A 17762-nucleotide genomic window follows, 5' to 3' on the forward strand; every position below is an offset into this window, starting at 1 on the left:
AATCCCTATTATTTTAAGCTCTGTCTCTCCATAGTTTCCAATGGCAATAACCTATTCCATCTTCAGAGGAGAAAATAGATTTCCTTTTTTTTTTTTTTTTTTGACTCTTTATTTCCTTGGCTGTTCTTTTTGTCTTCTCCCACCATAAGAAGACAAATTCTGAATTTACTCTGCCTGTCAGGAGTTATTTGGTATACGTTTGTCATGCATCTCATTTCTTCATTTCTAGCTAAGATTTTAAGATAAATCACTTGAGTGGAAACTCATTCTTTTCCATGCTCTGCAGCCCTTGTCCACTTAATTTCTGGCTGTCATGGTACTCAAGCTATAGCCGTTGTGAAGTATACACAGCCAGGAAGCAAACTTGGCCACGAGGGAAAAATTTGTTACTACTTTTTTATTATTATTAGTTCACACAATAGATAAAGTACCTAAAACTACAACTCACAGATGGAATACTGATATAGTATTATAAGCAGAGAAGTAAATTCACGACTAAAAATTACAAGTTTCTTTTAACTTTTTTTTCTTAACAATAACGCAATAACATCCAAAATGTGCTTTGCAATGCTACTGCATTTTTGGATATGGAGAACTGAGATCTCTTCATCAAAGCAAGAGAAAATATGTCTTCAAACAGGTGGAGAGAGATAGGAAAAGATACCTCAGAGGTTTGGACTTATGTTTATGTATATATATATATAAACTGATTAAGAGGAAATACATGTATTTAAATGAACTAACCTGAAAAAAAATCAGTATTCCCACACCATGGCTTATTACCTTTACCCTGGATTTGTGGAATGGTGAAAACTCAACCAGAGGATTTTGGTCTGTGAGACTCATTTTTTGAAAAACTCTGATTTGCAGTCAGACATGCTGTCTTCTTCACAGTTTCAGAATGTTAGTCATATTAATGGTGAAATAATTCATACTAAGTGAACTAATGGTGCAATTAAAATAAAGTATTTACAGGTTAATTATTTTTGTTATTTACATTCACATTACTGGCAAGCATGTAGCATGTAGATTAAAGTAGTGAACAAGTGAATCATTGTAATATTCTTTTGAGGATGTATATATAATTCCTAAACTGAATCATGGTTTTATTGTCAGTCCTAAATATTATGAATCTTATATTATAAAACAGCCTATACCTATGAAATTAGATAGTCCACTTGTTCTGCATAATATCACTTATGGTAGAGTTCTACATTATGATAATGGAAAAATTTGTACACTGTATAAAAATGGTAACTGGCAATTTATACAATAAGAATATACAACTTTTCTTCAGTAACATATGCATGTGTTCAATTTCTCCTTTTAGTGTTGAAGAAAGTTTCAAGACATTGTTCTGGGCTATATTCGGACTCTCAGAAGTTAAATCAGTTGTCATCAATTATAAACACAAATTTATTGAAAATATTGGTTATGTCCTTTATGGAGTCTATAATGTTACCATGGTCATTGTCTTACTGAACATGCTTATCGCAATGATCAACAGTTCATTCCAGGAAATTGAGGTAAAAATTCCGTTTATGATGAAATATCACCACATTTACTGTTATAGCTAATTGTCTAAATCTCCTGGAAAATCTTTCTTGTTGACATCTTATTTAAGAAAAATAACACATAGGCTTTTGGAATATATTAGGAGAAAATATTAATTCCACTGTACATTTTTATTATAAAATACCTGGAAATTACCCAGCTGCATGTGCTTGCAATAGTAAGAACTAGACTGGACTAAGACACTGCTGTTGAACTGTGCTATGTTCCTGAAGAGGATGGGCTACATTGTGTGACTTTGTGAATCTTTCATTTGCCTCATTTGTAGTTGTTATTGGAGTAGTGTCCCTCTTGCTGCAAGGATGTTCTCATTCCTATGCCTTCACCTTCCAAGCAAGTCTATAGCATGCTGTTTTCTATTATTTAAACAACTGTTGCTCTAGTCCTCTGCAGTGAACAAAACTTTACTTGACAAAGTAATCAGCAGGGCTACTGAAAATCAGCATGAACTTTTGCATGCCATGGAAAACAAAGGGCTAAATCATTATCATTGTTTAGAAAAAAAGGAAGCAGATCTCCAGAAGCCATCCCAGCCTTTCCCAGGTGATGCCCTTGCCACAAAGCAGCAGGCTCAGGTTGTTTGACATCGCTCTGGTCCCAGGTTCTGGGCTCTGGTTTGGGGCTGTAGTGTTGTCCAGCTTGAGCAAGAGCAACACACATTCTCTAGGGAGGTTCCGATTCTTCTGACTCAGGAGGCCACAGAACAAACTATCAGGTTCAGAGCAATAAAAAACAGGCTATTATAAAAAAATATGATGACTGGATACAAACAGCTTCTAAAAACAGCTACAGCGATATTGAGTCAGTCCTTTCTGCAGAAAACCCTCTTGAACTTTACAGGGAGGAATAAGGTGGGTGTTTTGGCTATTGTAAATGTTAAGCATAAACCATGGTGATGATAGCATACCAGATTTAATCTTATATTCCAGAAAGTGGAAGGAATTAGGTAAGAATCACCTGATCTTTTTTAACTTAATGTTTAAAGTAATAAAGTAAAATTTTCATTTAAAATTCTGATACTATGTCTTTTTCACAAAAAGATAATAGACTAATTGCTACAGAAGAGACCAATAAGATAAGAAATCAGAGCTGGTAGTCTCCTTGAGAGATTTAGATTTTTGTTATGTTAAGATAGGATTTTTCCATTTTATTTACTGAGCATGACAGTGTTCCAAGCAAGCGACTACTCAGTCAAGGCCTAACAGATGAGTTTGAGTGTTGCCATGAAGCTCTAAATTGGGCATTGTATTGTGGGCTTTTAAGTCAGAGCTTTCGTTCTTATCAGTGTGTTTACAAAGAGCACCAAAGAGGTCTGTCTTTGTGATCCTGTGTTACAGTCTATTAGCACTCACCCTGGAGTAATCAATGTTTAAATCAAATCCACTTTGTTCTTCTGTAATGACATTATTTTAAAGGGATTAATAAGAACAGTTCCATTCATTGAGATTTGTTTTTCACAGATTATAAACAAGTTCTTGATCTGTTTGAGATTAACTTCAGCCAATTGCATTCAAAACACACATAAAGTTTAGATAGAGCATCTTTAATAGTCAAGGTGGTATTAACAGTGTATTAACAGCTGTGTTTCTGTTTTACAGGATGATGCTGATGTAGAATGGAAATTTGCAAGGGCTAAACTTTGGTTTTCTTACTTTGAAGAAGGGAGAACTCTTCCAGTACCCTTCAACTTGGTGCCAAGCCCAAAATCTTTGCTGTATCTCCTACTCAGAATCAAAAAATGGATTTCTAAACCATTTCTGTGCCAAAAGAAAAGCTTTCAGGAAGATGCAGAGATGAACAAGGTAATTGTATAATGTGTATACTGACTGCTAATTTTAAAAGATAAAAACAATTTTAACTTCATTTTTCATGTTGACCTGTTCTTCTGATGAATTTCCCAACATACGTAGTCCATAATGAAGTCAGTCACTACGTACAGGCTGAAATTCTTGCTTTGCTTTTTAATATATTTGCCTACATCTGTAATCAGTAAAGTCCAAAAATACCATTGTAAATTTACAGTTCTTCCTGCTTCTTGTCACAGAATCATAGAATAATTCAGGCCAGGAGGGACTTCAGGAGGTTTCTGGTCCAACCTCCTGCTCACAGTAGGGTCAGCTCTGAGGTCAGGCCAGGTTGCTCAGGGCTTCATCCAGTCAGGTCTTGAAAACCTCCAAGGATGGAGACTGCACAACCTCTCTGGGCAGCATGTGCCACTGCCTGACTGTCCCTCATGGGGAAAAAGTTGCTTCTTCTGCCTCTTATTTGAATTTGTCTGTTGCCTCTCATCCTCCTGTCTTGCAGCACTGTGAAGAGCCCAGCTCCTTCTCCTCAATGACCTCCCCGTACGCACTGGGGGCTCCTGTTAGGTATGCCTGAAGCCATCTCTGCTTCAGGCTGAACAAACCCAGATTCCCCAGTGTCTCTTCACAGGGCTAGTGCTCCAGCCCCAAGCATCTTGGTGACCCTCTGCTGAACTTGCTGCAGTTTTTTAACATCTTTCTCACTGTTCCCCAAGTCCCCCAGGTCCTTTTCTGCAGAGCTGCTCCCCAGCCAGCCAGTCCCCAGCCTGTATTCTTGAAAGAGTTATTCCTTCCCATTTGTCCTTTTTGAAATTCACAGGGTTCCCGTCAGCACCATCCTCCTGGATGGCATCCCTGTCCTCAAGCCTATCAGCTGCCCCCCCCCAGTTTGGCTTTGTCTGCAAACTTGACAGAAGTGCACTCCAACACCTCTGACACCTGGTCTGAGATAAAGATGTTTAAAAGGGCAAGTCCCAAGACAAGACCCTTGTACTACCCTCTGAGCACAACCATCCAGCCAGGTTTTTGCCCATCTAGTTGTCCACCCATCCAGACAGTAACATCCTAATGTGGGTACAAGAATATTCTAGGGTACAGTGTTAAAACCCTTGCTGAAGTCAAGGCAGATGACATCTCTAGCTCTCCCCTCATCTGCAAATCCAGTCATTTTATCTCAGAAGGCCTTCTGGATGGTCAGATGGCTTTTATTCTTCATAAACCCAACTTACTGTTCTCAGTCACCATCTGCTCTTCCACGTGCCCAGAAATGTGCTCCAAGAGGACTCAATCTATTATTTTGCCAGTTACCAAAGTGAGCTTGAGTGGCTTGTGGTTGTCCAGATCATCATTTTTGGCCTTTTTTGAACATGGGTTTGACATTTGTCTTTCTCCAGCCTTTGGGGACCTCTCCCAATCTCCATGATCTTCCAAAGATGATAGCATATTTGCAAGGTCTTAATCTGTTCTCTTAGCACCCGTGGATGCAGTCCCTTGTGTCCAACGGACTTGCCTGGGTCAAGTTCTCTCAAGTAACCCCTGACTTGACCCTCCTCCACAGCCGGTCGTTCTTCTCCTCGAATCCCTTCACTAAACGTAGAGGCCTGAGAGACTGTTGGTGAAGCCTGAGGCAAAGAACACATCAGGTCCCTCAGCCTTACCTGAGTCCACTGTCACTAAATCCCCTGCCCCACTGAGCAACAGGCCCGTATTTTCCTTGTTCAGCCTTATATTGCTGTTGTAGCAGTAGAAGCTCTTCGTACTGCCCTTGCAAATGTCAACTTAAGGTGAGCTTTGGCTTTCCTCCCACCACCCTCACATGCCTGGGCAGAGTTTCTAAATTCCCCTTTTGTAGCCTGTCTCTGCTTCCACTGAGAATGCATCCTGCTTTTATTGTAAAGCATTCTGTTATCTGTTTTATTTACATGACAAGTACAGTAAAAAGCACTTGAGTTGATTCCTTGCCATATCTCAATATTTAAAGAGTTTATAGTCAGTCTGTTTTTCTTGCAGTGTCTTGGTATAAATCAAATTAATTGCTTTAGGAGAACATGGGGCATAGCACATGGTGTTAGGAGGTACTGGAAGTGTAAAGACTAGCACTATTGTAACGCCTTAGGGAAGAAGAGCTTTGCAAGACAACTGATCAGATGTAGTGAGTAGAAAGGTGAGCATATGGTAACATTCACACAAAAAAAGAAATTACAGGTTTGTCATGGTGGCAAAAACAAATGTGTCGTTTATGGAAATTTTAATGTGCCAGGATCTTTGTTAAAATAGGCAGTAGTCTGAGCAGAGGCCTGTTCAACGTTAGGAGTTCTTGAGTCTGTAGTCAAGAGTCATTAGACTAGGGGCCAGTGAAGAATTTACGTGCATCTGTCAGCTCTCTGTCACCAATGTGACAAGCACTTTTTCCATCACAGTTATCAGTTGAAGAGTAAAAGAGAAAAGAAACTGGTTGCAGTCCTGGAAGGGAAAAATGGAGCTATAGGGAAAAATACTGTGCCTCTGACAAGCCTCTGCCTCTGGTTAAGTTCATAATAGTTTATAAAAACAAACACAGATACTACAAACACTGTCACCAAAGTCAAGATTGTTATTAACTTCAGACGTCTCGTGTGTGCTACTGGTAATTTTTCTAGCATTTCACAAATTCACTTCATTTTATTTGGGAAATCTAATCCTAATGTATTTAAGACCCAACAGAGGTGATACTGCATTTGCTCAAGTTTTTAATGACTCTGACATTTGCAAAACTTTTCACCAAGCTGCTTGATGCAAATCAATTTCACAACTTCTGTGAGTGATGAAGTCATCACTGAAAAATCATGACCTTAAGGAGACTCATATAAACTTCAAACTGAGTGATGGTGAGAAACAATAAATCAAAGGATTTTTTTTCTAATTCACTTGTGACTTTGAAAAGCACATAAGTAAGTTAGAAGCTTATTTTTAATGACTTTTTAAAAGGAAATTTATATTCCCATAAAACAGGTACTCTTAAAAATCCCATTCTTACATCCTAAGGAAAGAAGATGGATTTTTATCATTGGTTTCCAAAATTATATTCAAACCTAGCAATTCAGATGTCTAGAAAGGTGCAAAGTGTAATAATTACCAATTCTAGATAAAACAGTAACAGTTGCGTCTGCTTTTACAGCAGTCCTTCTGAAAGAGAGCTATAAGGATGGAACCATCATTTATCAGATTTTTTCCTAACCCTGAATTAATTTTTAGTCTTCAAATATTAATGTTTTCCACTCACTGCAGGCTGTAGTATAACTAATGCTAAATGAAATGCGCTTACTCCCTAGCCAAAGAAGCTGTACAACTGCAAATCAATTTAAAAAAAAAAAAGCTTTTCTGTTGAAAAACGTAAAGCAGCTGAGTTGCATCTATTCATTCCTCAGCTTTTCCAGCAGGGTGATTGATATTGCCAGATGATTACATTTTGACTTATCTTTTGGACCGCCACATACTGTGGAGTTGACTTTATCTGAATCTATCAGATGCTGCCATCCTTCGCACTTCTAAGAAGGAACTAAAATGTTTTTGTGTCACATTTTGGCCCACTGTTGATGATTTTTTATTGGTGAGGCTGTTTTATGGCATCTTCTCAAAGGCATTCTCAGGCCTTTTGGGTTTTGACTTTGGACTCATCCTGTGCTGAGCAAGTTGCTGCTGCTGTGACTGCTGAGCAAGGAGCTACTTGTGCAAGGAGCTACTATAAACACAATGAGCTGTGCAAAGATTAAAGATTTGGCAAGACCAGACCCAAGACTTGGTGGCTGTGTCTGTGCTAGTAAATTAAATGTGACAGGGAGCTTATCTGGGCACCGAGGCCAATTCAGGAATGGCTTGCCCCTATTCAAGTAGTTTTCCTCCCGAAGTAGGGTTGCTGCAAGCTATTGTCCCCAGACCATTCCAGCTGCCAAACTGTGCCTAGGGAGAGAGCCAGTTGCTCTGGTGCAAGTCCTACTTGGGAGGACGCTAAAAGTTTACTGATAGAAGACGTTGCATTGCAGTACCCAGAAATGTTAACACGCGCTTGAGTTTACTGATTCAGACCCAGCCTGTGGGTCTTTCTCCTGCAGAGCCTGCATCTTCTCAGTGCAAAAGCAGCAGCAGCACCAGTGAGTGTAAACACAAGAATTGAGATGGGAAGGGGAAAAATTCTTCCCCTAGAGCCAGCTCTGCCCTGATTACCGTTGGCAGAAAACAAAGCCAGATGCCGGCAATGCTAAATGGCGAGTGATTTACATGGCTGTGTTCAAAGCATAGCACTTCAGAAACTAATTTCTTGAGACATATCGACATATAATAATAAAGGCTGTGAAGATGTTTGCTTTCAGGCTGTTGATTAAAACCCACAGATTTCTTCTGTGTCAGGCTAGAATTGGTGTTTTAAACATCAATTGAACAAGAAACTCAAACCAAAAAAGGGGAGAAATAAATGAAGAAAAAGGAGAGTTTTAAAGAAACCTACTTTGAGTTTTATTCTAAATTGAAAAATTGCCTTGTAAATGAAAAAGTTTATGGTTTAAGAGTCACAAAACTTGTCCATCTTCCTGAGCTAAAAACCGATAGTGGCAGATGACCTGTTTAAGCCTTTTTCTTAAAACATGGCCCTTCAGAATAGAAATAAGGAACAACTAATTATTGAAATAGTTTTAAAACCTCACTCAAACAATAAAAAAAAAGTTAACTTTTACTTTTCTAGTATAAAACAGTGTTTCTGAAATTTTCACAAGTGACCTCTGGTTCTGGGAGCGCAAACTGAGTCATTTTCTGGGAACCGTCCCTTCTGGTCCGAGCATGCACAGTTTACTGGCATTCCAAGTTGTCAGCTGGTTCTGAAAACTGAGATTTAAGGTGTTAACGAAGTGCTACACAGAACAGCTACAGTAATTACATTAGTATTCTGATTGCATTGAATTTTAAGTAATAGTAGAGAATGGTGAAATGAGAAGCAAGTTTAAAGAAGAAGGTGTTTTCTAAGAGGAATGGTCCATGTATACTGCATTTCTTCTTTCACACAACACTCCTGAAGGAGAGTTATTTTTGTTAGGGTTTATATAATTGGTTTATTTAAATCACATTTTTTTCCCCTCCAGTTACTCATGTGCAGATGTTCAATAGATATTAACTTAAAAATATCAGTTCTAGTTCAGTCATTAATGTGACAGGCTGAGTTTACTCTAGTAGTAACTTTTGGGCAAGGAAAAATCCATAGGCATGAAGCTTAAAGACAGTTTAAAAAGTCTGTATAAAAATGAAGTTACAATGAAATCTTGGCAATCTCTGCCACCAAGTGGTCATTCATTCAGTAACGTACAATAGATGTTCTGTCCTGTTACTGTTCCACATAAGCAGATTTAATGAAGTTACACACTTCTGATTTACTTGCCAACTTTCAAGGTGCAGTCTGTAGCTAATTAAAAGTATATTATTCTGTTCAAAAAATGCAGAGTGCTGAAGGGTCGAAGTTAAGATAAAGATGTTACAGTGTGTCTAGTGTTACAAGTTTGCAGTGTCTCACTTAGCTCATTTCACCCCATATTACCGATTCTGCTATTTCAAGTGAAAATCAAGTTTTAGTTAAGCATTGGATTAACTTTTGAAATGAACCATTGTAACAAAAATTTGAAACTGGTAACCGGCATGACAGATTACGTTTAGAATACATAATAAAATACATAGTAAATATTAAAAAATATAATAAAATTAAATGCATTTGTAGATTATATGTAAACTAATAAGTAACAGGATCATGAATGGTATCACAGCTGCAGAAAAAGTCAGAGATCCAGAAGGGCTGAGACACCAGCCACACAGCTGGAGCCCAAGCTCACACCCTAGAGCAGCTTTGGCCAGGGCGACTTTCCTCTGCCACTGCAGAGGAAGCATGCTCTTCCTCTTATTCTACTACATTATTTCCAAAAATTGTGCATTAGGAAACCAGGAGCTGAAAAAGCAGGAAGATTGTTTTTATCTTTTAATCTAGTAGTAAAGGTGAGGCCCAAGAGAGTGTTATCAGTTCTAAAATCCTGAAAGACATAGTGATTACACAGTCGTGTAAACTCACTAGCCACTATTTTTTCTTATAAATCAGATATAAGTTAAAACACTTAGATAAACTTATGTTTTCTAATATATATTCAAAACATTTAAGACAGCTTTATTCAAGCAAGAAAAAGCAACAATAACTTGCCCTTTTTATACATCTTTAATTCAATTTCCATCCGAATTCAGGTTAATATGTTAGAGATAAATATTAACTATTTATATATATATTACTATATATCGTCTATGATTACTTTTGCTTAGTCAAATAAACAAAGTCTGAATAGATAGATATATAATGTTTTTAAAAGTATGTGTATATAGATATTGTGAATCTTTCTAAAGAACAAAAAGAAATTCCAAATTCAGTGTAAACTTTATATTAATTGCAAATTAATATATTTTACCACTATGTGTAATCTTTTCTTCAGGAAAAAATATCAAAGTACAAGCCTGATGTAGTGGAAGATGTCCCTGCCCGTGCCAGGGAGGTTGGACTACATGATCTTTAAAGGTCCCTTCCAACACAAACCATTCTATGGTTCTATGAAATGCTAAACAAAATCTAAAAATATTTAAATTATTCCCTGTTTGCAGATTCATGAAGACTTATTTGCTTTGCTGTTAAAGTGAATATAAAGTTATTTGGAATTCTGGAAGATTAGAAGACTTGTAAGGAGCAAGCTCTGCAGCAGCTGGGAGAATTGAGAATTTTAATTGATGTCCTCATTGCTGGTTAAACAATTGAATCTGATGCGTCATTCAGCCTTTTTCTACATCTAAAATTCCCAAGTTTTTTATTTTAGCCTTTGTGTTAGTACATGTATGGTAGAACGAAGCCCCAGTAAAGCTGTCTGCTGAGATGTTTTTATAATTTTCTAATTGACATCTGGTGAATATTTATCACATATTCCATATTCCTACTTCCATTTATTATCAAAGTTCAACCGTGGAAGTTCACGTTATACCTCAAGAGGTTATAATGATTTCAGTTGCCCAAGAAATGGCTACATGAAGGCTTCAGCCTTCGTTAACATCAGGCATTGTGTTGTGGGCTCCCTTGATGTGTGACATGCCTGTACAGCTGCATAAACATCTAACCCTCCCCTGCTTTCCTCCCCACCAACCTATATCCCAGCGTATCCCACATATTACTTACCAGGCTTCAAAGTGCCCCAGTTTGCTTATCTGTAGGTGCTTGATGCATTACGACACGGAGATAACCCACATGGAGAACCTCACTGGAAGTACAACATGATCCCACAGGATCTGAGACACTGCAATGATAGCCCCGTGCTTTAAAACAGTAAAAAATTTATTGGACCATGTATAATTACAGAGAACTGACTTTTTCGTGATAGTCCCACTTATTCCTCATCCAGATCAATCATGATTTATATTTCACTTTTTTTAATTTCTCACACTACTACTCATTGAACTGGCCCCATTATCAATCTAAAGTAATATCATTCATTTCGTTTTGACAGTTGCTATTCACTCTTCCTGCAGCCTAGTCATTCAGCTTGAGTCTCAGTTCACCATCTTGTGATGCTTTAGTCCTTCTCAAAGATGTAAATCAGTAATGAAGCCTGCAAATTGCATCCTCGGTGTTTCATTGGGGAGTGATGCCCTTTCCTTTCAGCATGTGTAGTAAAGAAGATGCTACTCAAAAATGTCAGCTGATACTTTTGTGGTCCCTGGCATGAACTGTATAACCGATTACATTCAGCTGTTAGTGCAAGTGAGGGGACAAGCAAACTCCTCGTGTATTTTGTGCTAGTGGAGGTCCCATTAGTTACGGGCAAGTGCTATGAAAGAAAGGAAAGGGGTAATGCTGCCTTCTTCTTCCTTGGCTTCTCCCACACCCTGCCCTGACTCTCCCTCATCCGTTGCCTACAAGGCTGTGCCACGCCAGTGCTGCCTTCCTCCTGACATGGATCCCCCTCCTGTGCACCGGAAAAGCACGGGAAAGCCCGTGGGGAGGTGACTGCTCTGCTCTGGTCCCTTGGGCATATCAGGAGCAGGTGAGAGGCAGAGTAAATGGAGAAACCTCCCAGTTCTCACTTTCCTACATCACAGTCTGAAAGGGTTTGTTTCAACTCTCAAGACTAAATTCTGCACAGGTATGAGGACTTTACCACAGTAATTTAATACTACCCACATTGAGCTTAACAGTTAATGTTTTGTCATACGATATATGCATGAGGTAATTTAACCATATTGTTCTTTTATTTATTTTGTATTATAAATATTTTTTCCATTTCAGCTTGGTCAAAGGAAGCAATCAAGTATAAGAAGCTCAGATGAAATCCACTTAAACAGTTTAAACAATCCTCCAAGGCAATACCAGGTAAAAGCCAGTTTATTTTAAAACAAAATCAAGAAGTAGTAGAACTGGCAGACCTACAGCATAAGGACAGTTTTGAATTTATGTTAAACAATATGAATCAAGAATACATCCAAAGACCTTGTATATATCAGAAATTAATGCAATGATTTAGGTATTTGCAGTACAGCCTGAGGGTGGTTTTCTCTCCTTTTTGTTTCTTAAACGCTACCCTTATAGTGCAATATTTTAAAGCGCTTGAAAATTGTTTTTAATTTTAGACACAGGTTGAGTCCTCAGCTGCACAGCACAAATTAAGAAAAACAAAAAGAAACCCAAAGTCTTCCCATTCCATCTGCTGAAGCAGCTCAGCTTATTGTGCCACACCTCTATATTGTAATACCTCAAGCACTGCAAATATCTTTCAGCCTTTATGCTATCAATACAGTCTGTTTATTCTTTGCCTCCTAAACAACTGCAATGAGCCTTTGTGCAGTTAAGTATAAAGAGTCTCAGCCCTGTCCATCAGCTATTCTGGTCCAGGGGCTGCTCCTTTCCTTCCTGTAACACTACAATAGTACACCACTGCGGGTGGAAAGGAAGAAGCAAGAGCTGCCTGGGTAATAGGCCAAGACCATCTGAATGCAAAAGGGTATAGAAAACAAGTGTACCTTTTTTAACCATAGGACAGAAAATGTTTTTCCCCTTGGGCTGGTGTCCTGGTTACGGCTGGGATAGAGTTGATTTCCTTCCTAGTGGCTGGTGTAGTGGTGGTGCACCTGGCAGAGCATGGGGAGCTGAAAAAAGTCCTTGACCAGTGTAAATACCGCTTAGCAACAGCCAAAACACCACCGTGTTATCAATATTATTCTCATACTAAACCCCAAAACACAGTACTACACCAGCCACTAGGAAGGAAATCAACTCTATCCCAGCCGAAACCAGGACAGCTGGCTAGCTCTGCTCCACTCTTACGTTATGCAGTGTCTGCATGAGTCTGTTCCAAAAACTCCCTGACTTTTTCCACAGCCAATTTCATTATGACACAGAGATAGATATTAAGATTACAAATTTATCCCATATAATGTGAGGATGTGTGGCTTTGTATCTATCTGAAACATTCTCAGATTATTAGAATAAACAGGACAGCTGCTGACCTTGCAAGCATGACTGTAGTGATGGTCTGGAACCACTAATCTGGGATGATTCACCTCACAACCACCTCTGGTCAGGTCTATTACTGAGGAGACAAAAGCAGACACATAAACCTATGCATATTTTATATCTTGCAGTGAAAAAAAGTATTGTGTTGTCATGGGTTACACCATATGAAAATATTAAACCCAAAGATAGAAAGATAGATCCTCAAAGGTAATTAGATACCTTGTTCTTATTCAAGTAATTTGAACTAATGGGAGAATCAGGGGTGGAATTAATTTTTCCTGGAAAGGTAAAATTTACATCTAAATTTGCTGGCCTAGGTTCCCCTTATTATTAGCAGAGAGGATAGTCATTCTAATGCTGTGATTTATTTGATCAGTTTTAGTTGTCTGAGATGAACTGTGCTCTCAGATTTGCTTCTTCTATCCATAGAGGGAATTAAAGGTGACTGCCACAGATAGTTATATTTACATTAGAAAATACCTGTATTTGGTTAGATGAGTCCTGGCTGAGGTGCTTAAATGATTCTTAGAACTGTGGGTCCCATTTTCTCTAAGCCTCACATTGGGAAAAGATAACTTATCAAATATAATATAAAAATAGATTAAAATAAACTGATGGCAAAAGGGTTTAGCAATTAGCACTGCTAATCAGGGTCACTATTATCTTCTGGCAGCAATAAAGGCTAGATGGTTTCACCTGCATGGAGATCAAAGCTGCAACTGTATTAATAATTTTCATAGACTCCAGTAGTAGGTTAAGCTTCGTGAATGATAACATTCATAAGATGTCTTTAGTTTTCTAACTTTTATGTACATATATGTGCAGAATCATAAAGGTTAAATATCTACTGTAGATGAAAGCAGAGATTTTTACATTATATCTCCTTAACCTGGCAAGTCCTACACTGAAATGTCTGAATGCAATAGAAGGTAGCAGAGCTCATCTTTTGAAATATCGTAGCAATACTAGAAAGTTCAACTAAGAAAACTTTTTTTCTTTCTTTCTTTTCTGCAGAAAATAATGAAGCGTCTCATTAAAAGATATGTACTGAAAGCTCAGATAGATAAGGAAAGTGATGAAGTCAATGAAGGTGAGTATGTTGATGAATTGTATGTTTATCTCTAATCAGAGAATCAAACCAAACTAATTAAAGTGGTTACATATGCCACTTGAAAAAAATGTTTCTAGAATACTTAATCCACTTGACATGTTTACAAGTGCAAGATGTAAAATTAACATGAAATTGGAGTTAAGTTAAGAGATGTGGCTTTCTGTCTCTGTTCTCCCATCAGAAACTATCACTGATCTCACAACTTCTTGTGAAAAGTGTTGCTACTTCTAGTAATGCCCATGCATTTCCCATGTGAGGCTGCATTTAATGCAGCAGCTGGTTTGGGCACTCCTGTATAAATTCTCCCTTGTGTGGATATGTGTTCTTATTGGGGATTCACATATGGGGATGCACATGCTTCAGCCTTTTTTTGGTGTGATTTATTAGCTGAAAACAGCTAGTGAATGCACTTCACAGAAATCTTCTCATCTGTTTGCACCCCTCTGATTCTGGAAAGACACAGGGCAGCAGGAAAAGGAGAGGACCGCTCTCTTTTGGACAGTGAGAGGCCTTGTTGCTGGCCAGGAGGACTCAGGCACCCCTGATCTGCCTTATCTGCAGAAAAGGACCTGAGGGTGTTGGTCGACAGCTGTCTGAATATGAGTCAGCAGTGTGCCCAACGTGGCCAAGAAAGCCAATAGCATCCTGGCTTGTATCAGAAATACTGTGGCCAGCAGGACGAGGGAAATGATCATCCTGTACTCGGCACTGGTGAGACCACACCTTGAATACTGCCTTCAGTTTTGGGACCCTCACTACAAGAAAGACCTTGAGGTGCTGGAGCGTGTCCAGAGAAGGGCAACGAAGCTGGTGAAGAGTCTACAGAACAAGTCTGATGAGGAGCGGCTGAGGGAACTGGGGTTGTTTAGCCTGGAGAAAAGGAGGCTCAGGGGAGACCTTATTGCTCTCTACAGCTACCTGAAAGGAGGTTGTAGAGAGATGGGGGTTGGTCTCTTCTCCCAAGGAGCAAGCCATAGGACAAGAAGAAACAGCCTCAAGTTGTGCCAGGGGAGGTTTAGATTGGATATTAGGAACAATTTCTTCACCAAAAGGGTTGTCAAGCATTAGAACAGGCTGCCCAGTGAAGTGGTTGAGTCACCATCCCTGGAGGTATTTAAAAGACGTTTGGATGTGGTGCTTAGGGACATGGTTTAGTGGTGGACTTGGCAGTGTTAGGTTAATGGTTGGACTTGATGATCTTAAAGGTCTTTTCCAGCCTAAATGATTCCATGATTCTATGATCTCTCTTGCAGCAGAACAGCAACTTCCATCTAAACGTATCATTTGAGTTTTGTGAACTGATGTGATCTCTCACACTTTTCCCTTCAGATTTGTTTGATTCCTGAACTGCATCTTCATATTCCTATCCCTAAGCCACCATTCACCAATGGGCAGCAGAACATCCGCTTTTTCTGTTTCAACAAAGAATCCAGAGAAAACCCATGATAACTGTGAGATATTTGGATTTACTGTTTTTTTCCTTTGTATCTTAATAGTGTGATCTTCTACTGTCTGTTACAGGTGAACTGAAGGAAATTAAACAGGACATCTCAAGTCTCCGGTATGAACTCCTTGAGGAAAAATCTCAAAATTCTGAAGATCTGGCAGAACTTATAAGGAAACTTGGGGAAAAACTGTCAATTAACTCTAAGGAAGAAGAAAGCAAGAGATAACCTAAATGTTTAAGAAATGCAACAGAACATTAACAATTCACTTAAAGCCATATTTCTGTTTTTCTCAAGTCTAGCTCACATTTCTACAACGGATTCAGAAATTAAATCATTCCAATTCTTTATTGAAAAACCACAGTGGCAAATCCTCTGGGTCTATGGTAGGGAGGAGGTACCACTTGAGTAAAGATATTTATTTATTCTTTACCTGCTGAAGAAGAGTTAATTTGAGATCATTTTAATATTCAATTTACCTCTTTTAGAATCCCAGTGGAATCTTGGTAAGCCCAGCCATGAAAGATTAAAACCATAAGTCTAAACTTTTCCTACATTAACTGGGGTTTTTTTTGCAAATTTCCTTTTGTAGACATTCTTACATATATTTTAGTGAAGCAAAAGAGGAAAATTCCAGACTTTTACATATTTATATCAAAAGAGATTTCATTTTTCAAGCATTCCCAACTAGCAAAAAAACCACAACTAACTGCCTTTCTTAAAAATGTGCAGGATATTAAAGTAATTTATTTGAACATTTCCTTGAAGAGGTAGGTATCAGAATATTCAGAGCACTGTGTTATACTTTTCCCTACTTATCCCTGTCACCACTGGACTATCCTGAAAGCTACCTAGGTTCCAATGGGAGTTAGTGCATGAAGAAAGAAATATTTTTTCACCAAGTTTATTGAAAAGCTATTGCTGAGGCCTGAAGAAAACTTCTTTATCCAAAATAATTAATCCTTGAAGTTCTAATCTGTTCCAGAATTCCCAAGTTCTCCAGCTTTTATGTCTTGAACTAAAACCTACAAACTGTGGGGTAGGGGTTTGAGCGTAAAGCTGGTAATGTTTATTTAAGGTGGAAGACGCTAAAATGTTAGGTGCAAACCCTCTCTTCTGAATTCTGGGAATGTCATGCATTGGGGACCATGTTTCCCCACAGTTAAACTTGTTTGAATCATTGAATTTTGTTCAGATCTATCCTTAGCAAACAAAAACATGTTCCAAAAATTCATGAAATCTCATGTTCTGTGGATTTGCATCCCTTGTCCTTTTTTCCACTGGAGAAAGCTCAGCTCTTGTGCTGTATTCCCTAGGACTCCTTCAATGAAGATTTTTCACTCCATGTCATCAGGAGAAGCCTCTAAGGCTTTCACCCTGCCCACTGCAATACTTCTATGTCTCCTTCTGTCAGTCTAGAGAAGAGGTAGCCCATGCCGTGTCTGGCTGACAGTTGTGTGACTGGCCAGCTAATACGTCCATGCAGGACAGTCAGCTGGTTTCTGTCTCTCCAGACAGATACAGGCTAAATTCCATCTAATTTTTCCCTCAGTTAACACAGTAATTTGGGTTTCTGCCTTCTGACAATCACCAGTTCTGGGACTGTTAGAAGCATATATTACATTGGGGATCTCTGCTCCTCTTTAAGCTTGGTTGAAATTAGTGAAAGGGCTGTGAAAAATTGTAACAGGAACACACAAGATGTATAAAGCACCTGTAAAAGCCTTGTATGTTTAGGAAACAAGGCTGAAAATGGCTTGTCAGTAATTGCTTTTAAATTCTTTGTGAAACATTTATTGTGGAATGTATCAGAATGTTTCAACCTGTCCCTTTTAGGCTGGAGATTATTTTTTAATGGGTTTAGATTAGTTTCTAGCTGAATTTACTGATAGCCCTTTTTAAAAAACTGTTGATGAAATCACTGTGTATTTTCAGGAAAAAAATAGTGTATTAGAACGGGTTTTGAAATCACATGGAGACAGGTGGAGGCGAGGGGCTGTGTCCTGTCTGGAGAGCAGTGGAAGCCGCTGTGGAGGTCGGCCTGCCCCGAGGGTGTTTGCCGTGGTTTGGAGGAACTGCTCAGCCTTCTGCTTGGCCCATTAGTTTAGCCACAAATGGAGGGTGTGGGACAATCCGTGGGCCTCAGGCGTAATGAACTCAGGGTTTAGAAACTTTTAAGGCTTCTTCCTCTGAGGGAGGAGAAAGAAAGAGATTTTCAACGGTAGTAGAGCAGTTTGTATTAAAACCCACAGTGTGCTGGCCTGAAGAACTCATGAGCTACA

General features: G+C 38.7%; 1 protein-coding gene across 1 annotated transcript in view; it reads left to right on the plus strand.

Annotated features, from left to right (window-relative positions):
• Nucleotides 1–15708, plus strand: part of TRPC6 (transient receptor potential cation channel subfamily C member 6) — a 96611-nt gene extending 80903 nt beyond the window's left edge. Inside the window, exons 8-12 of the mRNA XM_072855060.1 lie at nt 1331–1526; nt 3171–3374; nt 11701–11784; nt 13939–14014; nt 15557–15708. Coding sequence (XP_072711161.1) covers nt 1331–1526; nt 3171–3374; nt 11701–11784; nt 13939–14014; nt 15557–15708 — 712 coding nt within the window. The remainder of the gene's footprint in view (nt 1–1330; nt 1527–3170; nt 3375–11700; nt 11785–13938; nt 14015–15556) is intronic.
• Nucleotides 15709–17762: the final 2054 nt, after the last annotated feature.

This window comes from Ciconia boyciana, chromosome 1, assembly GCF_034638445.1.
Source record: "Ciconia boyciana chromosome 1, ASM3463844v1, whole genome shotgun sequence".
NCBI classification, from domain to species: domain Eukaryota; kingdom Metazoa; phylum Chordata; class Aves; order Ciconiiformes; family Ciconiidae; genus Ciconia; species Ciconia boyciana.